The sequence below is a fragment of the Diospyros lotus genome, chromosome 9 (genome assembly GCF_014633365.1).
Source record: "Diospyros lotus cultivar Yz01 chromosome 9, ASM1463336v1, whole genome shotgun sequence".
Classification (NCBI taxonomy): domain Eukaryota; kingdom Viridiplantae; phylum Streptophyta; class Magnoliopsida; order Ericales; family Ebenaceae; genus Diospyros; species Diospyros lotus.
This window is the reverse complement of record NC_068346.1, coordinates 36,643,856-36,660,445: the sequence shown is the minus strand read 5'-3', so window position 1 is coordinate 36,660,445 and position 16,590 is coordinate 36,643,856. Positions and strand designations below refer to the sequence as shown.

General features: G+C 37.3%; 1 protein-coding gene across 4 annotated transcripts; it reads right to left on the bottom strand.

The window, feature by feature from the left end:
- Positions 1 to 756: 756 nt before the first annotated feature.
- Positions 757 to 15,086, bottom strand: LOC127809449 (uncharacterized). 4 transcript variants are annotated; one of them, XM_052348240.1, is made up of 8 exons: positions 14,754 to 15,085; positions 13,586 to 13,685; positions 13,372 to 13,492; positions 13,172 to 13,293; positions 12,670 to 12,791; positions 12,416 to 12,575; positions 2,895 to 3,037; positions 757 to 1,084 (listed from the first exon to the last, which is right to left on the bottom strand). In XM_052348240.1, the coding sequence occupies exons 1-7, from the start codon at positions 14,878 to 14,880 to the stop codon at positions 2,920 to 2,922; spliced, it is 870 nt and encodes a 289-aa protein (XP_052204200.1). In that variant the 5' UTR covers positions 14,881 to 15,085; the 3' UTR covers positions 757 to 1,084; positions 2,895 to 2,919. The 4 variants fall into 4 exon arrangements, with proteins under 4 accessions (XP_052204200.1, XP_052204199.1, XP_052204201.1 ...); XM_052348239.1 differs by lacking the exon at positions 757 to 1,084 and adding an exon at positions 2,647 to 2,814 and having other exon boundaries at positions 14,754 to 15,084; XM_052348241.1 differs by lacking the exon at positions 757 to 1,084 and having other exon boundaries at positions 2,647 to 3,037; positions 13,586 to 13,637; positions 14,754 to 15,086.
- Positions 15,087 to 16,590: the final 1,504 nt, after the last annotated feature.

The following is a 16,590-nucleotide window of genomic DNA, read 5'->3' as shown; positions in this document are numbered from 1 at the left end:
CAAAATTCGTTTTATGGCCAATTCTTTCATTAATTTATTGTTATATTAAAGTTATTTCATTTTTCTCTCTATTTACTCTTTGTTTCCCTCTTTTTTCCCTTACTTTCTCTCTCATTTCTCTATATTCTATGCTTCCCTATGTCTTCTCACTATTTTCTCCCTAAATTTTCTTATTTCTTCCTTTCTTTCTTTCTTCTATTATGACCGTCGACTAGAAATCTTATATTCAAAATCTAAGATCTTGATAGCAACATATCCAATTTTTATCTCTTTATGAGGATTTGACTACATGAATTCTAAATTTTCATATATTTATGTCTTTTGTCATATCTTCATTTAGACTCATACACTTTATATTAAATTTTAATGTCTCTCTCAAATTCTTCTTGCCTTTACATCTACCTCTTTTTTGACTAATTATTTCATTTCATCAATTTTCCTCACAAGAACATCTCTTTGTCTTCTTCTCACATGATCAAACCATCTTAATTTAGTCTCTCTCATTTTCTCCTCGATTGGTACTACTTCTACCTTATTACGAATAGTCTCATTTCTAATTTTATCTTTTCTTGTATGGTCGCACATCCATCTTAGCATCCTCATCTCCTCTACGCTCGTTTTTTGCTCATACTGATATTTGACTACCCAACATTCTGAATCATACAACAAAATTGATGCTATTTTATAAAATTTTCTTTTAATGAAATTTTACCATCACATAACACCCCTGATTCATTTCTTCATTTTAGCTAATTTACCTTAATTCTATGCGTGACATCTCTGTGAATTTTTTATCTTTTTAAATCATTGATCCTAAATATCAAAAATGATAAAGAATCGAATGGGTCAATATTAATGACTTGCCAGGACAATAAGCAATAAAAGAAAAAAAAAGGAAAAATAATGTCTTAAGCCCAGAATAGAATATGATTTCCTAAACCTTTGGGTTGGAACAACTGTCCCTTCCCGCAAGCTTCTTCTCAATTCACCACCACAATGGCTGAACCTCGGCAGCCTTTCCCAACTGTTCCTTTTCACTGACTATTTCCCCTACTGAAGATAAGGTTGATTACTGCACTGAATCCTGTTAAATTTTGAATTAGAAGTTGTTGACGTGGTTTGAAAAGAAATCAAAATAAATTAAGATTATTTATAACCAATAAATTAACAATTATCTGACATTGTTTATTAGTTATTTTGACTGAATGTTATGTCATATTATTCTCACTTTATGTTCATTTCAATTTACATTTTAGTTGTATAAATTGAAGTTTATAATTGAATAAAATACATGACTTTTGCTTTGCTATTTTTTTTTCCTTTCTTTTTCTTCTTTCTTCAATAAATACCAATAAGTGGTATCAGAGCATATTTTCTTGAGGGACCTGTGAGTTGAGAGAAACCAAAAAACATATTCACAAACACTCAAATTCAAGCCAACAATCTATAAAGATGGAAGCAGAATCAAGTCACGAAATACCAGCAGCACCGATATTTGGTGGCGACAATTATCAAGTATGGGTTATTAAAATGAAAGTCCATCTCAAGGCACATAATTTTTGGGAGCAATTGAGGAAGATTACGAAGTCGTTGATTTACTGGTCAATCCAACTGTGAACCAAATAAAAATTCACAAGGAAATGAAGACAAGGAAGGCTAAAGTTATGGCCTACTTGTGTGCTACAGTTTCTCCCAATAATTTTACAAAAATCATGAACTTACCTTCAGCAAAAGTCATTTGGGATTATCTCAAAGAAGAATATCAAGGCAATGAACGAGCAAAGAATATGCAAGTGTTAAACTTGATTAGAGAGTTTGAAATGCAAAGAATGAAGGAGTCAGAAACCATGAAGGAGTACACTGACACGTTGCTTAGCCTTACTAACAAAGTGATGTTGTTAGATAAGGATTTTCCTAATCAAAGAATTATTGAAAAAATACTTGTTACACTTGTAGAAAAGTATAAAGCCACCATCTATTCTCTAGAAAATGCTAAAGATTTGTTAAGCATTTCCTTGGCAGAGTTAATTAATACTTTACAGGCTCAAGAACAAAGAAGATTGATGAGACAAGAAGAATATGTTGAAGGGGCTTTTCAAGCAAAGTCTATGAAGAACAGTGATGGAAATCATCCTACTTGTTCTTACTGTAAAAAGACAAATCATCCAAAGAACAAGTGTTGGTGGAGACCAGATATTAAATGCAATAAATGTGATCAATTGGGTCATATGGAGAAAATATGCAAAAATCAACAACAAAATGAAACCAAAGCAGCAATGGTGAATAGCCAACCGAATGAGGAGTTATTTTAACTCTACTCAAAATCATATTCATGCCTATGCTAAAAAAAAATGCCTATGCCCATAACTATAAACCATAAAATGCCTATATGCCTATATCTAAAATATGCCAAAATTTAAAATTTGCATTTGCAGCCTCAAAGTCAAAGAGGAGTGTTGAATTTTGACTTAGAACCTGCTGATGTGTTTTGAAGGAGTCAAAATAAATTAGGATTATCTATAACCAATAAATTAGCAACTATCTGATATTGTTTGTTAATTATTTTGGCTAGATGTTATGCCATATTATTTTTCACTATATGCTCATTTTAGTTTACATTTTAACTGTATAAATTGAAGTTCACGATTGAATAAATACATGACTTTTGCTTTGCTATTTTCTTCCCTTCCGTTTTCTTCTTTCTTCATAAAATACCAACAAATGCTCTTCTCAGGAAGTCTTAAGGCAAAAGTACAGAATAAGTTCTAGTATAAGCATCTTACTTGCTATATACAACATAGAAAAGCAATCCACCTGCATGGATGAGAGAGTACTATAACATTATTTATATGCTGAGAATCAATGTTTGTGTCATTGGGGGGTTTCTGGTCTACCTGTGAACATGAAGATGGGATATACTCATTCAGTAGATTCCTCAACAGGCACATTTGAGTAAGTACAAGTGTAACTCTCCACCTTCATTTCCTTTCCTCTAAATTTGATCCATGATACTTTCCAAGTTTCAAGCAAACTTTGCCTGCATCAAGAAGAAACAAGGAATGTACTTTGAGAGAGTGAAGAAGGTAGCAGCATCACTTTCAGAACCAAGCAATCACAGGTTGAAGAATATATAGATATCTAACTTTATCAGAACCTTAATTTGTGGGAACTACGTAAATGGTAATCTTCAAAAAGAAATTGCTCTATTCAAACAATTTACCAATAGCCAAGTAACATTATTTCTCCTTAAGCAAGAAAAGATTAAAAACTATATACATAAAGAAAATAACTTTAACGGTGACAGCAACCAGGGGAGAAATGAGTGTTACAGGTGAAAAGTGAGAGCCTAATCGCTGCTCTGATTCAGGACAGGAGTAGAATTAACATAATAAAGTCCAACAAAGACCAAAGAGGTTCAATGAAAAATTTGGATGCCTTAAATGACATTTGATTCAGTTCTTATATTTCTTGTAACTTAACTATACAATAAGTTTCAGTCAGTGTCATGTACCACCTAATAATTGAATTGTAATTTGGGAAAATTAGGGGGGGAAAGTAGTAACCAAACGCGCACATGCTTGATGCAAGTGGCATGGATCAGTTAGGCTGCTCTGCTCTGTTTTTGGTGGGAATACTCCCATTTGGTTGTGGGGAGATCAGTATAAATAAGAACTGATCTCACCTGATGAAAGGGTATGAATGAAAATCATTTCCAATTTCAAATTCTCTCCCTCCAATTCTTTGTTCTCTCTTTCAATTCTCTTGTTCCCCTTCATTTCTTTCTCTCTCATTTCTCTTCCCTAATTCTTAGAACTCTTAAGGAATTCTTGAGAATTCCATTGTCAAATCGTTAAGCTTTGACAATTTGGTATCAGAGCTGATCCTGGCCAATTTCGATCGCGGTGAATTCAGACAAATGGAAAAAGGTATGCGGATAAAGAACATGGAGATGTAGATGCAACAATTTGGCTCTATAGTGACAGATCTACAAGCGAGAGTGGATCAATTGGAGCTTAAGTCCACTCGTAATCACTAGGCAATCATCTCCATTGATCGTAAGCTAGATGGAGTGGTCACTTAGATCTGAGAGGAGGTTACTCACATACGTGAAGAGTGGGAATGCAAATTAGGGAGCAACTGCAAGGATTTATGGTAATGTTTGCTCGCCAGTATTCGATAAGACTATCCCCTGATTTTCCTCCTAGAGAAAGGGTTGATCCGATTCTCCCTGGACAAGGGATGAGTCAGAGGAGGCCAGGAACCTTCGAAATTGGAGAGGAGCCAGTGGAAATAGGAGAAAATGCAGCAGGAAGAAGGTAGGATGCAATTGGGGGGCATGGCCACCCTAGGATTCCTATGTCAAAATTGGATATCCCCATGTTTGATGGGAACAGCCCTAGATGGTGGATTAGGAGGTGTGAAAGAGCGTTTGAGTGGCATGGGGTTCCTGAGTAGCAGAGGGAGGCTCTAGCTGTGACTTACCTCAACGATGCGAGAGATGATTGGTACCAAGGATGGTCCAAGGTGAAGGAGGGATGTTAGTGAGCTGAATTTGCAGAAGAATTATGTGAGAGATTCGAGGATAGGGGAATGATCGATGTGGTGGAGGAGTTTAACAAGATCCTGTAAGGGGGATATTAGTGTCAAATTACTAGCGGAAGTTTGAAGAGTTAAAAGCACTGATACTCAACCATAACCCCTATCTCATTGAGGCATACTTTGTCTCTAGTTTCATAAGTGGGTTGAACAAGGAGTTTTAGGCCCATGGTGAAAGTATTGCAACCCAAGACTCTCAAGCATGCAACCGAGAGTGCTAGGTTACATGAGCTAACAGTGGCAACACTAATGAGGAAGCAGAGACTGATAAACAGGAGAGGGACACACAATGTGTTGACCCCCCGTGGGGAAGAATCAAGGAAAGAAGACTATCATAAGGGTGCATGGAGTGAGGAGCTTACCTCTACCGGCTCCTAAAACACAAGGGGACAAACTAATGGAGCAGAGGAGGAAGGCTAATCTCTGCTTCAAATGTGGGGATAGGTATTTCCCTGGGCACCAGTGCAAGAAGCAATTGCTTCTACTGGAAGGGGATGAGGGAAACGTAGAAGAAAAGGAAATGTTTGATGTGCCTGAAGAAGGAGAGGAAGACAATGGAGAAATCTCTTCGCATGCCTTGAGAGGGTTGGCCAATAATAAAATCATTAAGGTGGAAGGGAAGGAGGAAGAGAGTAAGTTGATGATCCTTATAGATAGTGGGAGCACCCACAGTTTTTTAGATGAAGGAACTGCCAAGAGGTTGAAGTGTTCCCTAATCAACACTCAACCCCTTATTGTAACCGTGGTAAATGGGAACAAAGTGGTGAGTAGATTAGCCTGTGCAGACTTCTGTTGGGAGATGCAGAGGAAACCTTTGAGGCAAATCTTAAGTTGTTGAAATTAGGGGGTTGTGATGTAGTTTTGAGGGTAGATTGGATGAAGCATGTGAGTCCTATATGTTTCGATTTTAATAGGATGGAAGTGACATTTGAGAAAGAAGGGAGAAGGATGACACTGATGGGCAGTAAGGAAATGGGAATGTGTAAGATGATTATAGGAAAACGACTGCAAAAGATCATCAAACAAAAGATGACTCAGGTGGTCCAACTCTTTTCTATCCAAGCATTGGAAGAAGAAAAAGAGCAGGAGGCAAGGAGTGAGTTGATGTTAGTAGTCAGCAATCCAACTCAAAAGACATGGGATGTAAACCAACTCAACCTACTTAATATACTTTTAGTTGAATATGAGGATAAGTTTGGAGAGCCTAAAGCCTTACCCCTTCCTAGAAACCAATATCACTCCATTAGCCTAAAACTTAATTATGAGCCTTTCAATGCCCGAGCCTATCGATATCCCCCAACACCGAAAATAGAAATAGAGAGGATGGTCAAAGAAATGCTGCAACACTCTCTAATTCAACCCAACCATAGCCCCTTTGCATCCCCTGTGCTATTAGTTAAAACGAAGGACGGATTATGGTGCTTCTGTGTGGATTACCGACAATTAAATGCCATGATTATCAAAGATAAATTTCTCATTCCCCTCATTGAGGATCTCTTAGATGAACTAAGGGATGGTACTATTTTTTCTAAACTTGATCTCAGAGTAGGCTATCACCAGATTAGAATGAGCCTACAAGACATACCTAAGACTGCATCTCGAACCCACCAAGGCCATTATGAATTCTTAGTAATGCCTTTTGGCCTTACTAACGCCCTGGCTACTATCCAGTCCCTAATGAATCAAATATTTGAACCACATCAAAGAAATTTTATCCTTGTATTCTTTGACGAGATATCGACGTACTAGCACACCTAAAGGTTACCTTTGAGATCCTTAGGGTCAACCAATTGTGTATTAAGAGGTTAAAGTGTTCATTTGCTCAAAGACAGGTAGAGTACCTGGGGTATATCATCTCTAGCGAAAGGGTTAGCATTGACCCAAACAAGGTGGCAACCATGCAGTCGTGGCCAAGGCCTATCACCCTCAAAGCCTTAAGGGGGTTCTTAGGCTTGACAAGGTACTACAAGAGGTTTGTGAGGGCTTATGGAGTGATAAATAGGCCACTAATACAATTGCTGAAAAATGAAGGTTTTAGATGGGGACCAAAGGTTGAGGCAAACTTTGAATAGTTGAAACAAGTTATGAGTGAGGCCCCGGTTCCAAGGTTACCAAACTTTAACAAGACTTTCATGCTTGAAACTGACGCGTGTAATAATGGTGTGGGGGTTGTGTTAATGTAAGAAGGCAAGCCCATAGCCTTCCTCAGTCAAGCATTGGCTCCAAGGCATGTGAAATTGAGCATATATGAAAAAGAATTTGTGGCAGTGTTAATGGCTGTAGAGAAATGGAGACTTTATCTCGAGGGGGGCCAATTTGTAATCAAGACTAACCACCAAAGTTTGAAGTTTCTCCTGCAACAGAAACTTCACACCCAACTACAGAAGAAAGGTATGGCTAAATTGATGAGCCTTGATGACACTATACAGTATAAGAAAGGAAAGGAAAATGTTGTGGCAGATGCCCTATCTAAATGTTAGGAAAAAGGAGAAACAACAACCATTATCACATTAATACCGGGTTTGTACCAAGAGGTGGCCAGCAACTATGAACCAAATGAGCAGATCAAAGGGCTTTTGGAGCAGTTAGTGTTGGATCCTAACAACAAAAGGGAATATACACTACAGAATGGGGTGCTCCGGTATAAGGGGAGGATGGTAATTGGGGATTGCCCAACTGTTAAGGAGAAGATCCTCTAGACCCTACATGGGTCCCCATTGGGAGGACATTCAAGGATTCAAAACACATACCACAAGGTGAGACAAGTTTTCTTTTGGCCCAAGTTGAAAGAAGCAATGGTTAGATTTGTAATGGCTTGTGACACTTGCAAAAGATGTAAGTATGAAATAGTGGCCACTCCTGGGTTGTTACAACCCCTAGACATCCCAGGACAAGCTTGGGAAAGTGTGTCCATGGATTTTATTGAAGGGCTGCTTAGATTAGAAGGTAAGGACTATATACTCATGGTGGTCGATAGGTGTACAAAGTTTGCCCACTTCCTAAGCCTATCTCATCCTTACACCACCTAGGAGGTTGCTAGGGTGTTCCTTGATCAAGTCATCAAATTGCATGGGGTTCCTAGAACTATCATTTCTGATTGGGACAAGGTATTCACTAGCCTCTTTTGGCAAACACTATTAAAGTCTATGGGGGCAAAGCTTAGCATGTCCTCCGCTTACCACCCACAAACGGATGGGCAAATAGAGCGGGTCAATCAATGCTTGGAGAATTACTTAAGGTGCCTAAGTTTTCAACAGCCAAAGGTTTGGCATAAGTGGCTAGCTTTAGCCTAGTGATGGTAAAACTCCAGCCACCACAACTCCATCTGGACGTCATCGTTTGAAGCTTTATTTGGGTACAAGCCCCCTCTACTACTAGTGACCTAGGAGTTCACCAATGTGGAAGCAGTAGATGCCCATCACCAGCAAAGACAGGAGGTTTTCCAGCAGCTCAGACGAGATTTGGCCATGGCTTAGAACAGAATGAAGCAACAAGTAGACAAGGGTAGGAGTGAAAGAGAATTTCCAGTGGGAGAAGAAGTTTACCTAAAGCTACGAACCTCACAGATTAAGGCAATGACAAATGAGCAAGTAACTAAGCTAAGCCCAAGGTAGAGCCCTTCCCCCCAACAACAACAACAACATATCCAGCCTTTATCCCACTATGTAGGGTCGGCTACATGAATTCTAGACTTCTATGTATTTCTGTCTTTTGTCATATCCTCATTTAGATCCATATATTTCATATCAAATCTTAATGTCTCTCCCAAAGTCTTCTTGGATCTACCTCTACCTCTTTTTGTGACTAATTGTTCCATTTCATCAACTCTCCTCACAGGAGCATCTCTTAGTCTCCTTCTCACATGACCAAACCATCTTAGTCTAGTCTCTCTCATCTTCTCCTCGATTGGCACTACTCTTACCTTATTACGAATAACTTCATTTCTAATTTTATCCTTTCTTGTACGTCCGCACATCCATCTTAACATCCTCATCTCCGCTACACTCGTCTTTTGCTCATGCTGGTATTTGACTGCCCAACATTCTAAGCCATACAGCAAGACTGGTCTTATAGCTGTCCTATAAAATTTTCCTTTCAATTTTAATAGGATTTTACCATCACATAACACCCCCAATGCATTTCTCCATTTTAGCCAACCTGCCTTAATTCTATGTGCGACATCCTCATGGATTTCTCCATCTTTTTGAATCACTGATCCCAAATATCGAAAATGGTCTTTTCTTTGTAAGATTTGGTCTTCTAATTTTATTATAACATCATCCACTCTTGCATTTTTACTAAATTTGCATTCCATATATTCTGTTTTCTTTCTACTTAATTTAAATCCCTTAGATTCTAAATTGTTTCTCCACAACTCAAGCTTAGTGTTCACTCATTCTTTTGTTTCATCCACCAACACTATGTCGTCTGCAAATAGCATACACCATGGCACATCTGTCTGAATATCTTTAGTGAGTTCATCCATTACTAGGGCAAATAAGTATGGACTTAGTACAGAACCTTGATGCAGTCCTATTGTAGTTGTAAATGGTTCAGTATCTCCTCCGCATGTTTTGACCCTTGTCTCTACACCATGATACATGTCCTTAAGGGCTTGTATATAGGCTATTTTGACTCATTTCTTCTCTAAAACCCTCCATAATACTTCTCTAGGGACCCTATCATAGGCCTTTTCTAGATCTATAAACACCATATGTAGGTCCTTCTGATGATCTCGATACCTTTCCATTAGACGCCTCAGTAAATATATAGCTTCCATTGTTGACCTACCAGGCATGAAACCAAACTGATTTTCTGACACCTTTGTTTCCTTTCTGAGCCTCTGCTCTATTACTCTCTCCCAGAGTTTCATGGTATGACTCATTAACTTAATTCCTTTATAATTTTCACAATTTTAAACATCTCCTTTGTTCTTGTATATAGGAACCAAAGTACTCTTCCTCCACTCATCTGGCATCTTTTTTGATTTAAGGATGGCGTTAAATAGTTGCGTTAGCCAGAAGATGCCCTCTTCTCCCATGCATTTCCATGCTTCTATTGGTATATTATCTGGTCCCACTGCCTTATGATTTTTCATCTTTTTTAATGCTTGCCTTATTTCATTTGAACTTATGCGTCGATAGAATGTGTAGCTCACCCTTCGGAGTTACTAAGATGTCCCAACCTAACTCTTGTGTCACCACCATCATTGAATAATTTTGTGAAATACTCCTTCCATCTCTCCTTAATCGCTCCCTCATTTACTAAAACATTTTGATTGTCATCTTTTATGCATTTCACTTGATTTAAATCCCGTGTTTTTCTTTCTCTTGCTTTAGCTAATTTATATATATCCCTTTCTCCATCTTTTGTATCAAGTCGTTTATATAGATTCTCATATGCTTTTGACCTTACTTCACTAACAGCTTTTTTTGCTGCCTTTTTTGCTTCTTTATAATTTTTTCGATTTTCTTCATTGTTGCATTGATATACCGCCTTATAGCAAGTTTTCTTATTTTTAATTTTCAATTGTACCTCTTCATTCCACCACCAAGACTCCTTAAGGTTAGGGGCTCTACCATTTGTCTCTCCAAGGACTACCTTTGCCGTGCTTCTCAGAGCATTAGTCATTTCTTTTCACATTTGGTTTGTCTGTCTTTCTCCATTCCATTCCCTTCTACCCCTTAATTTTTCTTTGAAGATTAGTTGTTTCTCCCCTTTTAAATTCCACCACCTGATTCTTGGATTTTGTTTTATGTGATTTTTTCTCTTCCAATTTCTTACTTGGACGTCAAGTACTTGAAATCTATGTTGAGTAGTCAAACACTCTCCCGGTATCACCTTACAATTCCTAAAACATAACCGATCCTCTTGTCTCATGAGGAAGTAATCTATTTGAGTGTTTGAGGTGATATTTTTATATGTGATTAAGTGTTCGTCCCGTTTTTTGAACCTAGTATTGGTTATAATGAGCCTATATGCCATAGCAAAATCTATGATAGATTTACCCTCATTATTAATTTCCCCGAATCCATACCCTCCGTGTACCTCTCTATATCCGTTTCCGTCTCTACCCACGTGCCCATTTAAGTCACCTCCTATAATCACTTTCTCTCCTCTTGGTATCATTTGTATGAGTCCCTCTAGGTCCTCCCAGAATTTTGCTTTTATCTCATCACCTAACCTCGCTTGTGGTGCATATGTACTAAAGATATTCATAGTCATTCTTCCTAGACTAATCTTCACCATAATAATCCTATCTCCTATTCTCTTTACATCCACTACCTCATCTATTAAGCTTTTATCCATAATAATCCCCACTCCATTTTTCGCTCGATCAGTTCCTGTGTACCATATTTTATATCCAGCTTCTGATAAAGTTTTTACTTTTTTCCCTACCCATCTCGTCTCTTGAAGGCACATAATATTAATTTTTCTCCTAATCATCACATCCACCACTTCCATAGCTTTGCCTGTTAATGTTCCTATGTTCCATGACCCAATCCTTAATCTATGATTTTGTTTTTGGCCTTGACTTTGGATTTGATTCTGTTTTTGGCCTTGACTTTGAATTTGATTTTGTTTTTGATTTTGATTTTGGTTTTGGTTTTGATTTTGATTTTGATTTTGATTTTGATTTTGGACTAGCTTCTTTACCCACATCCGTCCAAGCAAATGCGGGAACCCTTACTCATTTATCACTACATCCGGCCGCCGATGCAGCGGCCCTAGCTCACTTGTCACTACACGGGAGCAGCGTAGTGCGTCGCTATAAAGGGTTACGCCCACGCCCAAACGATTTTTCATAATTTGTCTAGAGTTCATGTTTTGGATCCGACTAAGTTTTACGTTGGCTGTCGGCTACCTAACACAACCTTCCCCCCATTGTAACTAAATTTGGTAAGGTGGCCTATAAGCTTCAATTGTCGGAGAAAGATCCATCCGGTGTTTCATGTGTCCCTACTATGTGGGAGGTCATCCAGCAAGTCCTAGCTTACCTATATAGGTAACCTAAAAGTAGAGCTTGAAGTAGAGACAACAGCTACCTTAGACCGAAGGGTCATCTACCAACAAGGAGCCCCCATAACTCAAGTGTTGGTGAAATGGGCCCATCTTCACACAGACGACAATATTTGGGAGTATCTTCCATATCTGTTCAGACAGTTCCTGATGGTAGCTAGTTTACTTTATATTTCTTGAGGACAAGAAATTTCTCAAGGAGAGGGTAATTGTCATGTATCGCCTAATAATTGAATTGTAATTGAGGGAAATTAGGGGAGAAAAGTAGTAACCAAACACGCACATGCTTGATGCAAGTGGCGTGGATCAGTTAGGCAGCTCTGCTTTGTTTTTCGTGGGAATACTCCCATTTGGTTGTGAGGAGATCAGGAGAAATATGAACTGATCTCACCCGATGAAGGGCATGAATGAAAATCATTTTCAATTTGGAATTCTCTCCCTCCAATTCTCTCTCTCTCTCAATTCTCTTGTTCCCCCTCATTTCTTTCTCTCTCATTTCTCTTCCCTAATTCTCATAATTCTTAAGGAATTCTTGAGAATATCATTGTCAAATCGTTAAGCTCTGACAGTCAGGTTCATCTAAGAACCTGCCCTAGCTGTGGGATGAGACAGCAATTTATAACTGGAATTAATAAAGGTATTGTCATGGTAATACCAATCAAGGATAAAATAAATTAAAATGGGAGCAGTCACACCCTAAGGCCTAAAGTTGCAAACTTACACCCTACATATGAGAATTTGCCCAATGCCAAGCATCATAGCAGGGGATCAAACAGGTTAAAAGAAAAGGAAAGCATACCTCTCTGTTTCAATACTCCTCTTTGCAAGCATGAGTGCCAAGAACACTGGAACCACTGCTGCACACAAATGCTTGAGAGTATGCCCACTGACAATATGATGCGTCCACTTATAAATCGGTCTATCTGTAGCTTCTTCCACCTTAGCTAAAAGATAAAATCCTGCATTATGAATCAAATGTGGCTGAGCATAGAAGAAAGTACTAAAAGAATTTAAAAAAAAAAAGAAAAAAACAAACTTAATCAAACCGCTAACCTGCAGCCCAAAGCCAGTATGCGGAATGCGTGTACATTGGAGGCAACAATATCGCCATTACCGGGATTGCAATGCATGGAACAAACTGAACCAATGCATATGGACGGAGGTCATCAAAAAACCTGCATGTAAAAATAAGAGTCAACAAATTTTTACTTCTAATTGTTAGGTAGGCATCTCATGCATGGTCTAGGCAAAGTTTAATTCACAATAACTTGGCATTTGAACCCTGGAGGAAGTCAAAAAGGCAAAAATATTGTACAATCAAAAGGTGTTGAAGAAAAACTTCACATGCCCAAGGACACAATCACATTATGGACAGTTTTATCAAAAGAAAGTCTCACCAATAGCTAAAACCCTGTAACTTGACAACCGACACCACTACAACACCAGCAAATCCTGACAAGTGTTTGTGGATAGAACCAGAAAACTTGGGCGAAGACCAACATTAAGATAGAAACAACAATAACCTTTATCATTAAGGACGGGTACAGATGCTTACCTCCAATATAATATGCTTACAACACCTGCCAAGAGTAAGGGAACAATTGACACTGTTCCCTTGTGCTCATCGATTCTTTCAATTATAAAGATTGCTATGATCGATGTGAATGCAATTGTCATCTGTATGGATTTTTCATAAAATGTCAGAAACAATCAATGAGGATATCACAAAAAAGGGCTGAACCAAAAGAAGCTCACTGGCAAGCGATCCCACACAAGACGGGCATCATTTGGCTTGAGATGATAGTAAGAAGAACCAAAAGCAACAGCCGCTACCCCAATGAAAAAACATGTCCAGCCCCAAATTTCACCTTGCAACCTTTACAAATATTTAGATGTTATCATAAGCCTGTGAAAGAATGATTTCTTTGCTTTAGTCCAGATACAATGCTAAACATGCACCAATTAATACCTGAGCCTAAAATAGTCCCCATGAAAGCAAAGTACAAGCCCAACAAGACCAACTACAAGGAATGGGAAATTTGAAACCACATTAAACGTATTTGGTATGCCTGAAAAGTAAACAAGAACGTCAACCATAATAGTATGTTAGAGTGAGAGGCTTCAGATATTGTTCAAGCTAAAACGACTAGTAGATTTTCCAACATTACAATTTTGGGATAATTTATAGATTGCAATGGATAATTCAGGTAAAGGGTTCCCCATAGACATCGATAAAAATAAGCAGACAATCGAATAAGAACAGAATCACAATGAAGAAAAGTAAGAACAGAATCACAATGAAGAAAAGTGGCAGATTATTCAAACAGTAAGATTTATTTATTTTAAAAAAGCAAATCAGGAAATTGCATATAATACAATTCAAGAAAACATCATAGCAAGTCAAGCATCAATATATTCAGCCATTTATTGCAAATCTTGAACGCATTCCAAGAGTTCATTTTTACATGGAAAAAAATGGTAATGGCTAATGTGTAGTACAATCAAATATGGCTAGTAATAAAAAAAGGATGGACAAATAACCAAAACAAAATGCTACAAAAATTACATAGAGAAGAGTCAGCAGTTCAGTGTATCTTTTTTTCTTTTTCTTTTTTTTGTCAATTTGTCATAACCGTTTTTCAGTCTATTAAAACAAATGTCAAATTTCAACCTCTTATCCAAAAAATAAGTCATTATATTAAAATGTCTTGAACGCAGACAGACACATTTTCAAGCCCCATTTTTCCATTAGGGCTGTTAAGCCAAGGAAGGATGAAGCAAGGAAATACCATAGTTATCTCAATGACCATGACATTCACAAGAAACAGATAAAACACCCTGATAAAGAAAATTAGGCAAAAAACAATAGAAACGGAATCTTGAGATGGAGTTTCATCTCTAGTCCACCAGAAAACTGGGATTTTAACATCTCCCTTCCTACAATTACCCTTCCAGTACATGCCAAGCACACACCAAACAACAGAGAATTAATTCAATCAACCAACCCCAAATTCAGCACCCACAGAACAAAACATCGAACGGGTAAAAACCCTATGACATGAAAATAAACAGGAACGTTCCAAACCCTAATTGTAGGAAAGCCTCATAAAATTGAATAATAAAAGGGAAACGAATACCAAAGAATTCCCGCTGGTCGGCGAAATCGTGATACTCCTGGGACTGAGGGATCGACGGAGTCACTATCATCAGTACTGCGAAGCACAAAATCGCTACTCCCCATGAGTACACAGTCCGCTTCCTCATCTCTCAATCGTATATACCTTCCGTATCTGCTTTGTATGAATTTGTTGACAAACAGGGAGACGCAGAGAGGGCAATTTTATCGAACAATTCACGCCGGTTTCTACCGCTTGAATTTCTTGTGATTCGAACTCTATATTATTTCAGAAAATAATCCAAAGATCAAGAACTGGAAGCATTTCCAGTTTGCCGTCGCTTTAAAGTATAATCAAACCGGATTGAACCGGTCTAACTTACATACCGTGCATATTCATACTGTATACGGTACAATTATAATTAGGGGTGTGCGACGGGATTTGGCCGATTTGAATCATTTTTAATACGTCAAATTATTGGTGCGGTTTTTTAACCGTCTGGTTTGGGTGTGACCAAACCGCATCAAATGCGCGGTCTGATTTAGTGCGATTTACCGCGATTTGAAATTCTACTCAAAACCACTAAAAATGATATTTAAAAATAGTAAATAAAGACATAAATATTGGTAAATAAAGACAATCAACAATAAATAAATAAGAGTAAAAAATAAAGATAAAATAGTGTAAAAAATAAATAGGAGGGTCGCCACTTATTAGATTTTTATAATAATAAATTTTTTATAATTTTTTTTATTATTTTCTTTGACGGTTCGGTTTAAAACGGAACCGCCAACTATCCAAACCGCAAACCATGTGATTTGGATATGATCCAAACCATTTTCGACCTAAAAAAAAACGACTTATTCAGTCTGGTTCGATTCGGTCTAGCGACTCTGGCCGATTTTCGCAGTGCACCGATTTTTTTGAACACCCCTAATTATAATGTACATTATGCAATGAATCCGAAAGCGGCCATGTCTTCAGGTTTCGAGTCACGATAAATTTATCTAATTACCTATAAATGTAAAGCAAGTATATTGTGAATTTTAGAAAAAGTATTATAAATTTGAACTAAACACTATTTATGAATTCTCTCTAGTTTTCAATGTTAGGAAAAAAAAAAACATTTCCTTGCTTACTATACCATTCTTTGTCTTTTTGAGCTTTTAACTTCAAGAATATCCCATTACAAGGTGCTGCTAAACGAACAGATTTCTTAAACATTCATAAATGATAAATTATAAATTAAATTATTCAATTTGAAGGATTTGATGCTATTATATAACTTTGTATCAACTAAGTTCATAAGTTAGAGATCAACGGAGTCAAATCACTTATATCCATCTCACGGTAAACCATTATCTCTCAATTCATAGATTAATTCAACCATATGATTCAACGATATACTTTAATTATACAAAACTTATAATTATTAATCAAAATTTTGTAGTAGAAATGTTTATTTTTAACAATTGTATATATTATTGTTTAAATACAATAATAAATTTATTTATACATGAAAGTGTCTCGTTAAGTTAAGTTTGCAAGTGACTAATTTTGTGGATGACCTACAATTAATAAGTTGGTTAAGGGTGTGTGTAAGAGTCTCGCATGGACCATCCGATACTTAAGTTAGTCTTCAAATAAATATGTAAAATGTTAAAAACAAGAAAAATTGTAATAGTAGTGTAATTTTAAGAGTACCTTGAACGAAAAGAGATTATTTTATTTATAAAGAGGAGAATATCAAAAAGACTGCATTATTCAGTGCTCATCTTAAACATCTTTTAAATTTGTAGACGAGTACATCGGGGGTGAGTAGTATAGAAATCAAGTTTTGCAAAATTTGTAGTATTTT

What these genes read in the sequence shown, in the direction of transcription:
- LOC127809449 (XM_052348240.1), bottom strand. Translation starts at nt 14,880, where the DNA reads ATGAGGAAGCGGACTGTGTACTCATGGGGAGTAGCGATTTTGTGCTTC. An exon ending in TTGTGTGGGATCGCTTGCCA is followed by an intron (nt 13,294 to 13,371) that starts GTGAGCTTCTTT and finishes AAATCCATACAG; the next exon opens with ATGACAATTGCATTCACATC. An exon ending in AGGAGTATTGAAACAGAGAG is followed by an intron (nt 3,038 to 12,415) that starts GTATGCTTTCCT and finishes TTCTTGATGCAG; the next exon opens with GCAAAGTTTGCTTGAAACTT.